The sequence below is a fragment of the Lineus longissimus genome, chromosome 10 (genome assembly GCF_910592395.1).
Source record: "Lineus longissimus chromosome 10, tnLinLong1.2, whole genome shotgun sequence".
NCBI lineage: Eukaryota > Metazoa > Nemertea > Pilidiophora > Heteronemertea > Lineidae > Lineus > Lineus longissimus.
In genome coordinates, this window is record NC_088317.1 from 18,100,668 (window position 1) to 18,115,663 (window position 14,996).

Below are 14,996 nucleotides of genomic sequence, written 5' to 3' on the forward strand. Positions count from 1 at the left end.
AGGTTTGTGGCAAACACGTTAAAAGAAATATGGTGAGGAAAAATATATGCTGTATATTCTATTTCATGTAGTATATTCTATTTCATGTAATATATTCTATTTCATGTAGTATATTCTATTTCATGTAGTATATTCTATTTCATGTAGTGTATTCTATTTCATGTAGTGTATTCTATTTCATGTAGTATATTCTATTTCATGTAGTATATTCTATTTCATGTAGTATATTCTATTTCATGTAGTATATTCTATTTCGTGTAGCAAGTCCAGTGTTATCAAGGCTCTGTTGTAGTGACATAGAAAGGTATAGTTTGGTTAGACGTGGTTTAGGCAAACTTTTGTTGTTACAGAATATGAAAGCGACTTATCACAGAAAGGCAAACAAATTTGATGCCAATAGTAAAACGATGTAGAAGAAATACATCAATTAGGTTGCTGCACAAGGGCAGTATGTTTTATGATGTATGCAGAAGCAAAGACAGGTTCAGTGGACTTTAAGAAGTTAGTTTGGTACTATCAAGAATAGCAATTAGAGGCTTTTTAGTGAAATGACAGGTTTGGCGTTGAAGTTACATGTATGCTAGTCATTATATGGACGTCTTATAAGCAGTTAAAGTGGGCTTATTAGCACACTTAAAGTAATAATTTCCTGCTGAGAAAAACACATTCATTTTTGTTGGCTGTGAAAAAGTTGCTAACTAAAGTTTATGTTCCTTCAAGTATAGGACCAGGCAAGCCAATGCAAATCATTATTGTGATGGATATAAGAAATTAAAAAAGAAAAAAAAAATTGAATTTGAATTTTTTTAATTCCTTCACATGAAAAACCAACTGATCCTAACTGTGTTCTATAGAAGAGGTTCTTTGGTATTTAGAAAATAATGGTCATACACCAAAATTTATCTTGTCCGGGGGATATTCACACTCACAAAGCAGGAAAATATCACTTTAAAGTAGGATTAGTCAGAAATTGAGACATATGTGCTATTTACTTATAACCGTTGAGTCCGTAATCTTTTGGAGACGCTTGTACATATCGTACATCTTCACCACTGAAACAACCAAACAACAAAACAAACCTAAAGCAACAGAAAATAACAAAACATCAAAATCAATCAATAATATTACCAACTAAAGCATATCATTTTACGAAATCTATACAAACTTTGATGTATCAACTATTGCTGGTGTCTTTATCATTAATTTGACAAAATTCAAACACGTCTACATCTGTGCTGCATCTGTAATACACTATACAAACAGTGCGCGCTGCACAAATGTTGGGTCGCGAGGGAATTTTACCTTTGATTGATATTGTAAATGCTACAGCAAATGACCGCAGAGGCAAAATGAGGAATACTTATGTGGTTTTTCATCATAGCATGAGTTGGCCTGTTACATACAAAGAGTTTTATAGCAAATGCATTTTATTGGAAGAGAGTGCAAAGATGTTAGTTAAGCTTATTCAAAATTTAGCATTTAAATTTTGTTTTGACATTTATGAAGCTTGTAAAAGATTAATAAGATAATATATTACCATAAAAACAACACATTATGTATGCACAATATTTCAAGCATATAGATATTGTGTAACAAAACACAGATTTACTTGAGTTTGCTTTTATTTGACGAGTGCACACAATCTCTTGATTACTTTATCATCATTTGTTGTGGTTTATGAGTGTGTGAAAGTTGCTCAATTTTGTCTGTGCCTATCTTTCTCGTGTGACAGTGAGTTGAGATTGGGTGCAGGAGACAGGGCCGGCTGGCACAGACTCATGGTGCCTTATGCTCTTTAGAGTTATGTGTTTATGATGTTCAATTTTACACAGTTTCTTGTGTTACATTATCCACCTACTGAAAATATCTGCATCATCTTATCAATTCAATGGAACACAATTATAATGTACTAAAAGTACATTTTTAGGCTTTTCTATCCTGTTTTTTTAACACACTAAAGTCTCATAACTCAACTCAAGGAGAAAGTGTGCAGAAAACTAACAAATTACATTTAAAGTCGCGATGTCATGAAAGTAGTGGAATGATATGCACTTCCATGCACCAAGCAAGAGAAAGCAGAAATGATCAGTAGGAAAAACACTGCACAGTCCATTTCAATACAAGTTTTCCAACATCACATATTGCACATCGCACTTTATGTGAGTGTCGGCTGCCATGAGTTGAAATGGACTGACGACATAGGAGAAGCCAAGGGATAACATAATCAAACCAGCGAGGACCATAAATATATGTTTAATTAATCAAGAGTTTTGCTTCATCAGTTTAAATCAATCCAAAACAGTTGACTCAATGCAGATGTGATAAGTCCCTGCAGAGTGAGACGTGTACCATGTTAAGGCGCGTACACACATCGTAATGACAATGTTAACACCTCATGTAGTTATGCCGTCAAATTTCAATTTCAATTGTTGTGACTCAACATCAAGCAAGGTGTCTTGCAAAAGTCTAGGATCCTGACTGAACTTGCAGTGCCGTGGTACTAAACCTGAGGTTGGCGAACCAGACAAGTTTCACTGCTGCCGTTTCATGCGGCCAGTCGTTTTTTCTGGTATTTCTGCTAATGGCAATGCAACCGATGAACGCTTATTGCACAGTGCCTCCTGCCTCCTGCCTCCCCGACAAGTCCTGGCATACCCATAGTCCTCGCTGGCCGATTACGAACCCTGACGCTACTTACGAATACACAGCGTATCCTGCGTTTCTTCTCCACACTTGGCAGCCTCGAACGTCGGACCATCACATTCACCACATGCTAAAAACAGATACAGTTCATTTTGATAAGGAGAGAAGGGATAATATTTCCTCATCTGACAATTGCACCCAGGCGTCAGAGGTGACAGGTGTTGACATTTCCAACGCATTACTCCGACAGCCAATATGTTTGATAATCATGGGCATCAAAATACTCGACCCAAAATATATCATCTACAGAAGTCAAGTTTCTCAAATGATGATCCATGCTAAAATCAGCTGTAGTTCCTGCATCTTAACTAAGATGGAGATACTACAATACTTACGAGAGCAAACCCTATCGTTGGTTGAGTTACACGGTGATGAGGAAAAGTGTCCTGTGGAGCATCCTTGACTACACTCTGCAAATTGTAATACGTTATTGTTACAAGCTGTTAGAAGGGAGGTTTGCTTATTGCATTTATGCTTATTAGATGAACCATCTTGGTGCCCAATAGACCCTCGATGTCAGTTTTAGTATGCTAAATGTTGTTTGCCTTGGAAGCAAGAGAGAGAAAGGGAGAATACAGGCACGTTAGCTTAGAAAGGGAAGTTAATAAGTCCGTCACCATCAATATATGCCGTCAGCAGTTCTTCTGATTGTCAACACTTTTGTTACTTTTTAATTTTTTCCTGAAAATGTTCTAGATAGCATTTCTCAATCTACAATAACGGGCCAGACCTCTTTAGTAACAAGGTGTCAATGTGACGCACCTAGAGATTGTAACTGTGACTTACTTTTACATGTCTTGCCATCCCCGAAGTAACCAGGCTGACAAAGGCAGAGGTAGGATCCGATGGTGTTTTTGCAAACAGCTTGAGCATGGCATTTGTATTCCGGGAAGTGACATTCGTTTTTGTCTGAAAACAATCATTCAGAGCATGAAAGAGCTTTTAGAGATGACAGAGCCTGCACGGAGTTGAGAAAAGGAACAACCAGGAGGACTACATGAACATTAGTGAGGTCCCCAGGTTCTCAGATGGAACCTCACTGAAAGAGTTGATGCAAGACGATACATGACGAATATAGAAAGTTGCAGAGTACAGACATGTGTGACTGTCCTATGCTCATGATGAGGGCTCCAAGAATCGTCGGTTATATCGAGAAAAAAAAGTAAAACTATACACTGGCCAAGTATAGTTTCTTCTCAATCCCATTAATCTCCTCTATCAAGAACTGTAAATAACATGGTGGACAACTTCATCTGTACTATTGTATAAAACATTTAAGATAGCTGAAATAAATTAAAATCATGAAACCCACCTATACATATTCCCTCACTGAGGGAGTATCCCTTCTCACAGACACAGTCCCCCGTCTTCATGTCGCATCCCGCCAAACCCTGAGCTGCAGCACGTGGACATCTGCCATCAGGCTTACACAGGTCAGACTTTGTTAAACTTGCATCATCAAGTTCTGGAAAAGACAAGCACAGAGAGTTAGATTACCTGCAAAGTTGACTTCATTTTTAACATACCGATAGGGTGTGACATCAGACTTCAAACAATGAAAGAATAAAACACCGCATTGCAATTCCATTATGATATTCAACTCACCAAACACCTTGACCCTGCTCTGATTCACCGCCCGACTCCAGTTGCGTGTGTTGAGTTTTCCCTGCCGATGACTGTTCAAAAACACCTTCACATCATCTGAAATTTAAATTTGAAGATGCAAATAGTTAAAACATACATTCCTACAGTGTGGTTTTACTGGGCCACGTGGGCGTAATGTGGTAGCTACTGATTACAGCTTATTGGTATGTGTTCTAAATTCATATATTCAAGTAGAAAAACGTGACTATAAGGTACCCAACTGTTACACATCCTGAAGCTCAGGCCAACACTCAACCGTGTTTATGTGTAGCTCAGTTACGTGTGCGAGGGGATCAGGAGAATACGACTGACTCTGGATTTTCGAGGATGACTGTCACATAGTTATTGTTAGATCTACACAGACTAAGACCACGCCCTAGTCTCGTGGGAGTATCTTTCAGCTCTATTCATAGAAACACAGCTCAGCCTTGCATTCATAAAGTACTTACTGACTAGTATATTCCTAGGTACCCTGACTGTTATATCTGCCTTGTATTCATAAATACAAGCTGCATAAACCACAGTTAGCATTGTCATCACAGCCATGGTTGCTAGTGCCGCCTTGTTCACCGCCCGTGTTCCCGGCGGGGACCGACGACCAGGAGGGGGCCGGGGGCGACCACCCTCACGATCACTCTGGTAACGAAGGAAGAAAACATTATCAATTTGGAGACAGTAAAAGTCAATTTTAAGTAATAGTCAATTTTAAAATTTTCTTCTGTCTCCTTTGCCAAGGACTGAAATCTGTGGAATTTCAAAAAGTATTACCGGTATAAACTATTCTCACTTTCATACCAGTGCCCGGTTGCTCAAAGCATGTTTTAAATCTAACACTGGCGTTTACTTAACTCGGTGAGCTTAACTGAACGAGATTTGACATTTTGACCAGTACTGTATCACACTGACGTAACTTACAATACTGTCATCACTTTCCATGTCTTCAATAGTTATATCAGACGCCATGTTTTGTCATTACCGGACAGTTCATTTATAACGCAACTATTAAGCCAGAATCGTTATCAGTTATTTCAATGTCTCGGATAAATCCAGTGATTGTCTTTGGTAATCTCGACATTTCACGATATTCAGTAATCCAGTGACTATTTTATTCAATTCATAAAGAACTATGTTTGGTAATGGAGAAACCAACATTTCAGTTTATTTTGTAATCCAGTGACTATATTCAGTAATCCAGTGAATCTTTGGTAATCCAGTGACTAACATCTCATTATATTCAATTATCCAGCGAACAACTTTAGCACCTCATTTCTTTATATTTGGTAATAAAGTAACTATTTTTAGCAAGCAAGTGCCACACTAATTGGTAATCAAAGTATCGAAAAGTCACTATATCTAGTCATTCTATTTGTATAAAACCTAAAAAATCACACAAAAACATATGTCTCCTTGCCAAGTTCCACTTTCAAGAAATATCATATTTCACACACTTATTACCAGCTGCAAATGTCAATTAGTGATGGTGAATTCCATACCAACATGCCTTTTTCCCCATCTGATAGCGTATCGCTATTTCATTGAAATGTCATTTAACTGATATATTATTATTATTGATGTTCACTGACATTTCAATTACAAGTTATTTTAGAAAATTATGATTTTGCGGCAATATCAAACTAAACGGATGATATAAATTCCACGAGTTACTACTCTATTCACATCATTTTCTTTCCTTAATTGACATATTATCAACATAATTTATCAACCACTTATAAAACCAAAGGATTCCCCAAAGAGATAGTTAGAAAAGTTTCACCAGTACAATATGTTCATATCATTCTTTCTTCTTTCAATCCTGTCACATTTGCAATGGACCAAGGAGACTGTTTTTGGACCACTCATAAATCCAAAGGAATTCCTCAAATAGAGTACAACAGGTCGCTGAAATTATTCCAACGGATAGTAAAAGAAGCCACGACTTTATTTCCATAGTGACTAACTTCTGCAGCTGATATGTGACCAACATCGGCAACTCTTAGAATCCATCCTTTCCTTAAACATGAATATCCAATGTTCGGTAGCCGACCATAGAAATCAAATTCTAAATGAAAACAATATGATTTTTTTCCACTTGAAGTTAACACATATCACTATCTATGACAATGTCCCATCCACAGTTCGCATCCAACACAGCGCATACATACTCTCGTTCAACTAACTACATTTGTATAGCTGATTAATCTATAAAAACGTTCGGAATCCAGGTGGCATATGTTCGTCACTTCGAATTCGATATCATATTGAATTGAGCTTTAAATCAATGCCCACCAATTGCTGCTGAGAGGTTCCATTCAAAAGGCCTACAGCTTTTAACATTGCATTCGAATACACATTGGCTTTAATCAATTTAATGGCCATTAAATGTGTACCAATATCGTATTGTGTATCTAAATAGTATCACGTTTTATGTGCATGCACTAAGGTTTCATTCAAATGATTCAAATTTAATGTGATGAAATCTTCAAAATAACAATCGATTTATTACATATCAGTTTGAACAGTTTGGTGTGCACAGTCTGAACTGGTGAAAGAAAGCACAACTTATCCTGCACAAAATTCACAACTCATGAGTGTCTTAAACAACTTCCACAGGATGTTAGAAACCGCTTCTTAGCAAAAGCCCAGCTGTTTTCTGCGATTCTTCGTTTACGAGCACCCCTCTCTTCAAAGGTAAAAGATATGTCAACATCAGCAACGTCAAATACGCAAATTGATGAAAACCTTGGATTGGCCATGACTACTCTAGGCTCTCTCACCGTTTGATACCAATTCAATTTCCATCCTGTTCCTTTTGTTCTCACAAGTCTTTCCGTAGAAAGCATTATTCATTAATTTAAAGTAATCTTTCCCAAAATCAGTCTTAGAGTCCATCCTCCTTTTAGTGTTAAACTAGGTTCCTACCAACGCCTTTCCCTATTATTTAAATGGACTCGGTACACCCATTGAGAAAGCCCTGGACTCTGCTGTGACAGGCTCACAAGCCTACAAGTCACACCACAGATGGCACTGTACCATTCTACTGGGCATGATATGAGCTGGCGTCAGACAGGCTGGACTGGGGTCCCTACGCACAGCGTGGCAGCTCAAGGCAAGATGAGCATGTTCTGACTAAGACTTTCAAGATTGTGATGTAAAAAGCATTGTTGCAGTATCAAGAACTCATATGTTTCCCTAACAAGTCCCAAGTGCCATCTTAACAGGCCAAGTATGTACAGACGGGGGCATTGCGATCTCAGAGCCTTATGATTTCTACATCATTATATCTCTGCATCCGGGCTGTGAAATACACTATGATAAACATAAACGATGAAAACTAAATACGAAATAGGAAAGAGACCAAGGCAGAATCATACGTGTATTAGTTGATAAGATCTCAGCATTATTTCCATATCACAGCGCCATGCCTAGGCAACTGCAACATGTGATCCAGTATCTCTAGGTGCTATTGTTGGTCACATATAATGGTCAGGGTAACAGCTGACCAGGACCCCACCGATACATCACACACGTTGACAGTCACAGTGTCTTGGAATATTTACTGCTGACACAGATGGGTCTTCATGACCCTAGATTCTATTCAAGTGAGTTACACTGACGCTATAAAACAGTGGGAATAAAAGCAAGATTTCATAGAAATTACATTTTTGTGGAACACTGCCCAGGCTTAAAGCTGAAATGCATGGAAAAAAACCATACAGCCAAGTTCCTGACCACCAAACGACCATCTGCACTAGAAACATGATAGACACCCAGCGACTGGTCACACTTGACTGCACAAACCTCAAGTTCATTGACGAGACAGGTCACAGCGACGCTCACGTGCCAGAAAAATATTTAAAAAAATTCTCGAGCAGATTCGAACTCGGAACCCTCGCCACTTGATCCTTGCCATCTTACCCACTATGCCATGAAGCCGTTGTTATAACGAACATATTTTTCAGTTGTTTATTTACTTACAAGCTTGACAGAATGGCGTATTTTGTGCCATCTGCACCATTTTCAGTTTAGTGACCTTTACAATTGCCCTTTTTCAATATTGGCAAAGTGAAATCAGGAGATGAACATGACACCCTGTGATGATTATAGGAGCACGCGAGCTATTTTCAAGTTTTAAAGATGCAAAACAATTGCCCGCTTTGCTAGTATTAAAACCATGCGTGTGTTGGGGAACTGTCTGTTGAGGTGGCATTCGATTTCAAGCAATAGTCGCGTGTGGTCGCAATTTTTTAATGGCCACTTATAGTAAGATATATGAACTGATGCTCATATCTGTGCTCCACATCCAGTGCTCTGTTGGTTTATATACAGCCAAATACCACCACAAGACATATTGCATTCCCTAATGTTTTCCTGATATTCGTAGGCAGACTTCAAATCCTGATCACCCTGGACAGGCAGATCGGACATATCCGCCAGACACCCAAATATTCATCAGACGCCATTACTGAGCATTCAATATTACAGTAATTGACATGATTGATTGATTGATTGATCATTGATGATTGCAGATTCTTCGATCTCGGAGATATTTGCGTATTTTGGTATTCTAAGCTGTGAGAGAGTGATTCAATCAGACACGTTCCGCGTCACCAAGACGTGTTAGAGGAAATTAAAGATATGTATCAAGAAAGGCTGCGGCAGAATTTCAGTGTTTGCTCTGGCAAAAGATGGGAACGCCGTTATACTTTAAGAAGCAATGAGTTTTTATCGTAATTATCATAGACTAACGATATCAGATTTAGCAATGTCAGAACCACATTGTAAAGGTGTACACAACAAATACTTCAGTCCTCAGAGGGAAAGATATTTTTGCTGACAGCAAGCCGACATAGGTTTATCGTTTCTCCATTAATCGCAACTAACTAGTTGACAACTTTGTAGTTCATTTTCAAAATGGACAGCATTACTTTAACCATTTAATGAGATAACAGAAAAGTTACACTGATAAATATCAACATGAGCAGGTATTCCCTATATCATTTGAAATGGATGAAATACGCTAAAGAAACCATTTTCTTCTTACTACGTGGGATCATGAATCAACTGCTGCCTTTTTGTATGTAACACATTTCGTAAATGAACTCTTCAAGTTACATGTAGTTCTTCGACAAAAGATACCAGCAAAATAAACTCATCAAATGACAGTTTTTAACCAAATATATGCAGATTGAGCAAAAATTACTTCACATGCACTGAATGACTACAAATCTTTTTAGAGTAAAATACTACATGTACATTCTAACTCATTTTAAAATTCCTTAAAAGCACAAATAGCTCCTAGCAATATGTGTTTCAAGCTTCTTGTATGGTCATACAAATATAGCTTAATCATTTCTCTTTCATAACACTATTCTAAAACATCTAGGTTGCATTGCAACGTCTTTTCAATGTTAAATGCAATAAGCTGCAGTGGTTTTGGTTTAGCAACCATACCGGCATCCTGAGGAAATCAGGGGTTAAATGTTCGCTTCTCCGGCACTGTGAGGAAATCAGGGGTTAAATGTTCGCTTCTCCGGCACTGAGTTCTGGGCCAGAGAAGCGAACATCAACCCCTGCTTTCCCCAGGATGCCATTCCTTGTCAAAACCTTCCACAAACATACCCTCAAGCAGTCCATCATGCCTAAAAACTTTTAGACTGGGTTTACATAGAGTTGAAGATGTCACTTTAAGAACGAAGAGCATAAATGAACAAATGAACATGTTCGAGACAATAGTGACATGTAATACATGAACATGAAAAGTGACAACGTGAATCCTATGTAAACGAGGCCTTTTAGGCAATGCCAAGATTTTCATCACAGTTTCTGTCATACAGCTGTGCAGACATGGGTTAAACTATTGATATTCGACTCTAAGTCCTCGGATAACTTACGGAAGGAGGTGAAGATGGTCGTTGTTCAGCAGCAGCAGATCTGTTGGCAACGTGCCTCTTGGGTCTTACCGGCGTGTTAGAAAGGAAACCTCCCTGCATAGAGAGGGGGCATGAGTTAGTTGGGGCGGGGACAAATTGCACTATATTCGCTACCTATGAAGCACGCAAAATTGTCGACAATGGCTCACAATGAAAGATACACAGTTTTGTCGAGAAGTAATGTCATACTAAGGTAGTAACGTCACACTTAAGGCTGTTCGAACTAAGGAGCCAAACCATTCATCAATGACGTCTTTTTCTTTATTTTATCATTGAAATTTTGGATAGTAGTCTCCTCTCGGACATAGTTTTAATGAAAGAAATCATGCTTCCTGATCATCTAAAATAAGTCATGCAAATTGAAACTTCATTGTAAGAAATCTAATACATCTCACTACAAAGACTGAAGACAACCTTTTCACTACAGGCACACAGACGATCGTGTAACCATAAGGATTTCAAATTCATTCAAAACATGTCTGCGAAAACGTGTGGAGTAAAACGTTTTTAACGTCGAAAATAAATTTGAATGCTGCTAATCAGTTTTCATGAAAGGGCTGCATGTCGTCTGTCCAGTAATTGGCTTTGCCAGTTTCGCAATTAAGCACTGCTCAAACAAGTGATTTTGTAACTGCGACCTGCGACAGAACCATGGCGACATGATGATTGTCGAAATGCGGCCGCCAATTTGCTTAGCATGTTTTCATGGCTCTTTCGCAGATCGCTCATTTGCATGACACAGTCAGTGCCATAAACTGTCAAATTTTACTGTCACTATTTTGAAGATAAAATGAAAAAGAAACCTCAGTCGTTAGAATCTTAAACCATCCTACATCAATTGATTACTATTTCAATGTTGTGACTTACATCATCCGAACTCTCTGTGTCTGGCAAAGTACCAGCATCAGGCGAAACTTCCCTCTGGAAAGACAGCGAAGATGCGAAAGATAAGATAAAAGACAAATAGAAACACAGGCGAAATAAAAGTGACAACATAGTTACAACACATTGAATTAAGTAGCTGGTGCCTCATAGTGGGTATAAGCATCGCCAGGATGGAGCTAACATGAGGCCAAAACTAAGGTGACTCACCTTATTGCCTGATTTAGAAAGTCTGCCTACATCCACACGTTTTTTTGCTTTTTGTCACGAAAGCATAAACACTTTAAAATCGGTGACAGGCTCATTTAGCACTCGTATTGTTTCTCAGTTTAAAAAGTGATACTGTCTTCATCGACTCGAAGCCTCGTACTTGCAACTAATGGGAAAACCCAATTATTGTGCATTATCCTCCATTTGTGCATGGGAAAATGGAAAGTTCGCCCGTAAACGAACCAGAAAATTTCCCAGCTTACAATTGATCGGAAATGGAAGACTTAATCAATTTAAGGATGAAAAATTGAAGCTGATTGCCGTGTGAGTTCATAACATGCAACTTAAAGGGAATCAGGAATGGAATTAAGACAGAGAGCTACATGGATTTTAGAAAGGTAAATTTTAAAAGGTGTTTTTTATCTGAATTTCACAAAGGGTAAAGTAACGAAAAGAGGAGCAGACCCCTTGCCTTTGTCAGTAAACTCAGTTTAAAAAACAATTGCATTATTTCCTGTGTGCGCTCATCTTTTCAATTTTGATAATTGCTTCTAGTTGTAGTTAGGTACAAAGTCCCAGGCACCACAACAATTATTACAAAAATCAATTGAATTGAAAAATGTTGTAGGCCTCAGCAGTCAGTGGCGACATTTGGGCAATATCTGCTGGAAGCATAAGGCAAGAGCGCTTCAAACATCATTGATCACTACTAATAACATTCCGGTTATGCCATAGTAGATGGTGAGCCTCATGAAAGTGTGCAGCAGAATTTCCAGAGTGCAGCACCAGACATTTATCACTTCCAGAAAATAATAACTTTATTGATTCAAGCAGTCGTCATGAAATACATGATACGATAATTGAAGATCTAATAAGAAAAGACACTGAATTAATGAGAATGGCACTGAAATGAATTGAGAGCATTTTCTGCCATATGAATCCTTACAAATAAAGATGACTTGGAAAAAGCACTGAATGCGACCCCAATTGACCCCTGAAACATTTCTAATTACAGCATCATTTCAAGTGAAAACAATAACACTTATCTGAATGAAAAAAGAATGTCGTGTGTACTCGTGCAACGCACTTTAATAACCTTTGCTATTTTCGTGGTCTTTTATAGCTCTGTGGCCAGAATGTGAAATGGAAATTAGTTCCGGCGAGGCACATTACATGTTTCTTTGCGTGCTTTTGGTTCAATTGTCTATCGAGCTTATGAAGCAAGACGTAATCAAGTTGATGCAACTATTTAGGAAGCAGAAATTTACTTTGGTCCTTTGTATCACAATGGGCCAGATGACATGATGATGGCGCTTTTTGGACCATTAGCATTTAGGTAGAATATCGGATCTACTTATATCAAACTCCTGATGAAACAACAAAAAATCGTCATATTTCTTAAGCTTGTTTCCACGACAGCATGGCCGATCAGTTCTATAGTAGATGTGTGACAACTCGTATGACAAGCATTCGAGATTCGCATCTTCTTAACTTGAAATCTCATGATTCCTTATCCAAAATGCCATCTGCGATGATAGAACAGCAGGATGTACCCAAGATGCGCTGGATGATTCTGATAGAACAGCAGGACGTCCCAGAGATTCGCTCAAGCCCTTCGTGATGGAAAGTCAACCTCTGACTGATTGCTACATGTCCTGAGGTATTAGCAGTGTTGATCGAGCCTCATATATAAAGTAATCATTTATTTGTATTCGGTGAACAAGATAATGACATTCTCTGACCTAATTGAAGACAAATGACCTGGGGTATCGAAAAATCCACATTAAACATGTTGAAGTGCACCACTTTCAAATCTCCAAATTACACCGTGCGGTTACAACCGACTTTAGCCTCATCTTATGATAGAGTGACTCCCTCCCGCTTCCCATACATTGATAGATCTGAATTTAATGTAGGTGGTTCCTGAGCACTGCTTTGAAAACGTATAAGCCATGAATTTAGAACGAGGAGAGATTATGAAACGTCTAGCAGGTCTAGTGTTGTCGGCGAAATTGCCTGTCCACTAAAAGGTGTTCTGTCATATAATCGAGACGTGGTCTGGGTCCTACACTGACGTGGTAAGACACTAATCATTTTCCGGGAAATGACTTTAGCCAACTAGAATTGTCAGTAGATATCTGGCCAGGATTATAGCCTATGTCATAAACTTACGAATCCGATCCTAGTACAGTGTATCTAGAAAAAAGAAAATAACCAATGATAGCCTGATTCATACTCCTACACAGGGTACCAACAGAAAACACCCTCCGATGCACCCAACAAATGCAATGATAATTATACCACAATCATGTTCATAATTACAAGAAATATATCAAAGGCCTAATTGTGGAAGAAAAAGTCATCAGCTGCCTCGCTTTTCTAGCGTTAATTCAGTTGGGTGCAACATCAATCCAGCCCTGATGAAGCTATAATTATGAGCATTCAGGACTGGGCCCCTATTTTCTGCTCCAATAGATGGCCTTTTTATCTTATTGAGAACGGATTGATTTCTAGGTGTTAAAGTGAGACGTGTTGGTAATTACCGGGTTTCTAATGATGATGATTATATGAGTCATGAAAAATGGGAGTGAGACACCGTTTGAAAGATAGGAGGATTCGAGTTCCACCACTAAAGTGAAGACAGAAGAACCACAACTTCTGAGGAACCAGCTAACAAGCGATTTCCCAACATCAAGATATTTTGCCCAATTGGTACACACACGTATAAAGGTACTTCTGTTGACTTTTTATATATTGATAGATGTGTAGTTTATCTTCAAAAGCTTAACTATCATATTTCTAACACATCATCATTACGAAATTCTTGCTATCATGCGCATAAATGGTGTCCCGCAGTACCAAAGATGGCAGTAAACACATCCCAAAAACAATATTGCAAGTCTTACATGTCTTACCACGTTGTTATCAAACAACACTTCAGACGTTCTGATTGGAGAAAATGAAATCATAACAGAAAAGATTATGCGGCCAAATCTGGGTGATTACGAATCTCGTGAGAAATACAACTCACCACAATTTTGAGTAATTTGATTCATTTTTTGAATGATTTCATCAATATTTCTCGAAAATTTGATGACAGACAACATGATTTTTGAAGTTGTTTGATTTTGTCATGATATCGCATGATTTGATATGGATAATATCGTTGAAGGTAAAGGCGTTTTAAATTCAAAGGCTTTCAAGCGAGGCACGTTATTTTTAGAGATTTATCGTGTCTGGGAAAAGATCAGTGAAGGAGAAACATTGATAAAGATATCTGTTCATGGTGTTACATCTGCTACTAGTATTAGAGGCAGCATTCACCTCCCTATATCTGTAGATCTGCTTTGAGTAGCACTGTGCTCCTGATCAGACATGGATTTATTTAGTTAAAACCTAAAGTAGCATATATTTTCATCTGCAGCTGACCGCACAGATAGATTTATGTAATGTCTAGCAATAAGCGTAGTGCTCGTAAGGAAGCAGGTATCGGCAGATAAATACTGTCTGTGATAGACTGTCACATCTACCAGTATCTCTTCTTTGGACAGTTCTGACATTGCTTAATTGATTAGCTATAATGAGAGTAGACAACACCAATAATCCATAAAAACAGGAGGAATCATA

At 38.3% G+C, this 14,996-nt stretch overlaps 1 protein-coding gene across 10 annotated transcripts in view; it reads right to left on the reverse strand.

Annotated features, from left to right (window-relative positions):
• The window catches only part of LOC135494436 (uncharacterized), a 411,711-nt gene that overhangs the window by 160,488 nt on the left and 236,227 nt on the right, over nucleotides 1-14,996 (reverse strand). For 6 of the 10 annotated variants that reach the window (XM_064782395.1, XM_064782398.1, XM_064782391.1 and 3 more), the window contains 8 exons: nucleotides 11,145-11,198; nucleotides 10,239-10,331; nucleotides 4,797-4,983; nucleotides 4,309-4,404; nucleotides 4,016-4,168; nucleotides 3,490-3,612; nucleotides 3,039-3,113; nucleotides 2,699-2,773 (listed from right to left, as the gene is read on the reverse strand). In XM_064782395.1, coding sequence (XP_064638465.1) covers nucleotides 2,699-2,773; nucleotides 3,039-3,113; nucleotides 3,490-3,612; nucleotides 4,016-4,168; nucleotides 4,309-4,404; nucleotides 4,797-4,983; nucleotides 10,239-10,331; nucleotides 11,145-11,198 — 856 coding nt within the window. Of the gene's footprint in view, nucleotides 1-992; nucleotides 1,053-2,698; nucleotides 2,774-3,038; nucleotides 3,114-3,489; nucleotides 3,613-4,015; nucleotides 4,169-4,308; nucleotides 4,405-4,796; nucleotides 4,984-5,262; nucleotides 5,326-10,238; nucleotides 10,332-11,144; nucleotides 11,199-14,996 lie in introns of those variants that run through there. The other 4 variants (XM_064782393.1, XM_064782399.1, XM_064782396.1 and 1 more) reach the window with 4 other exon arrangements.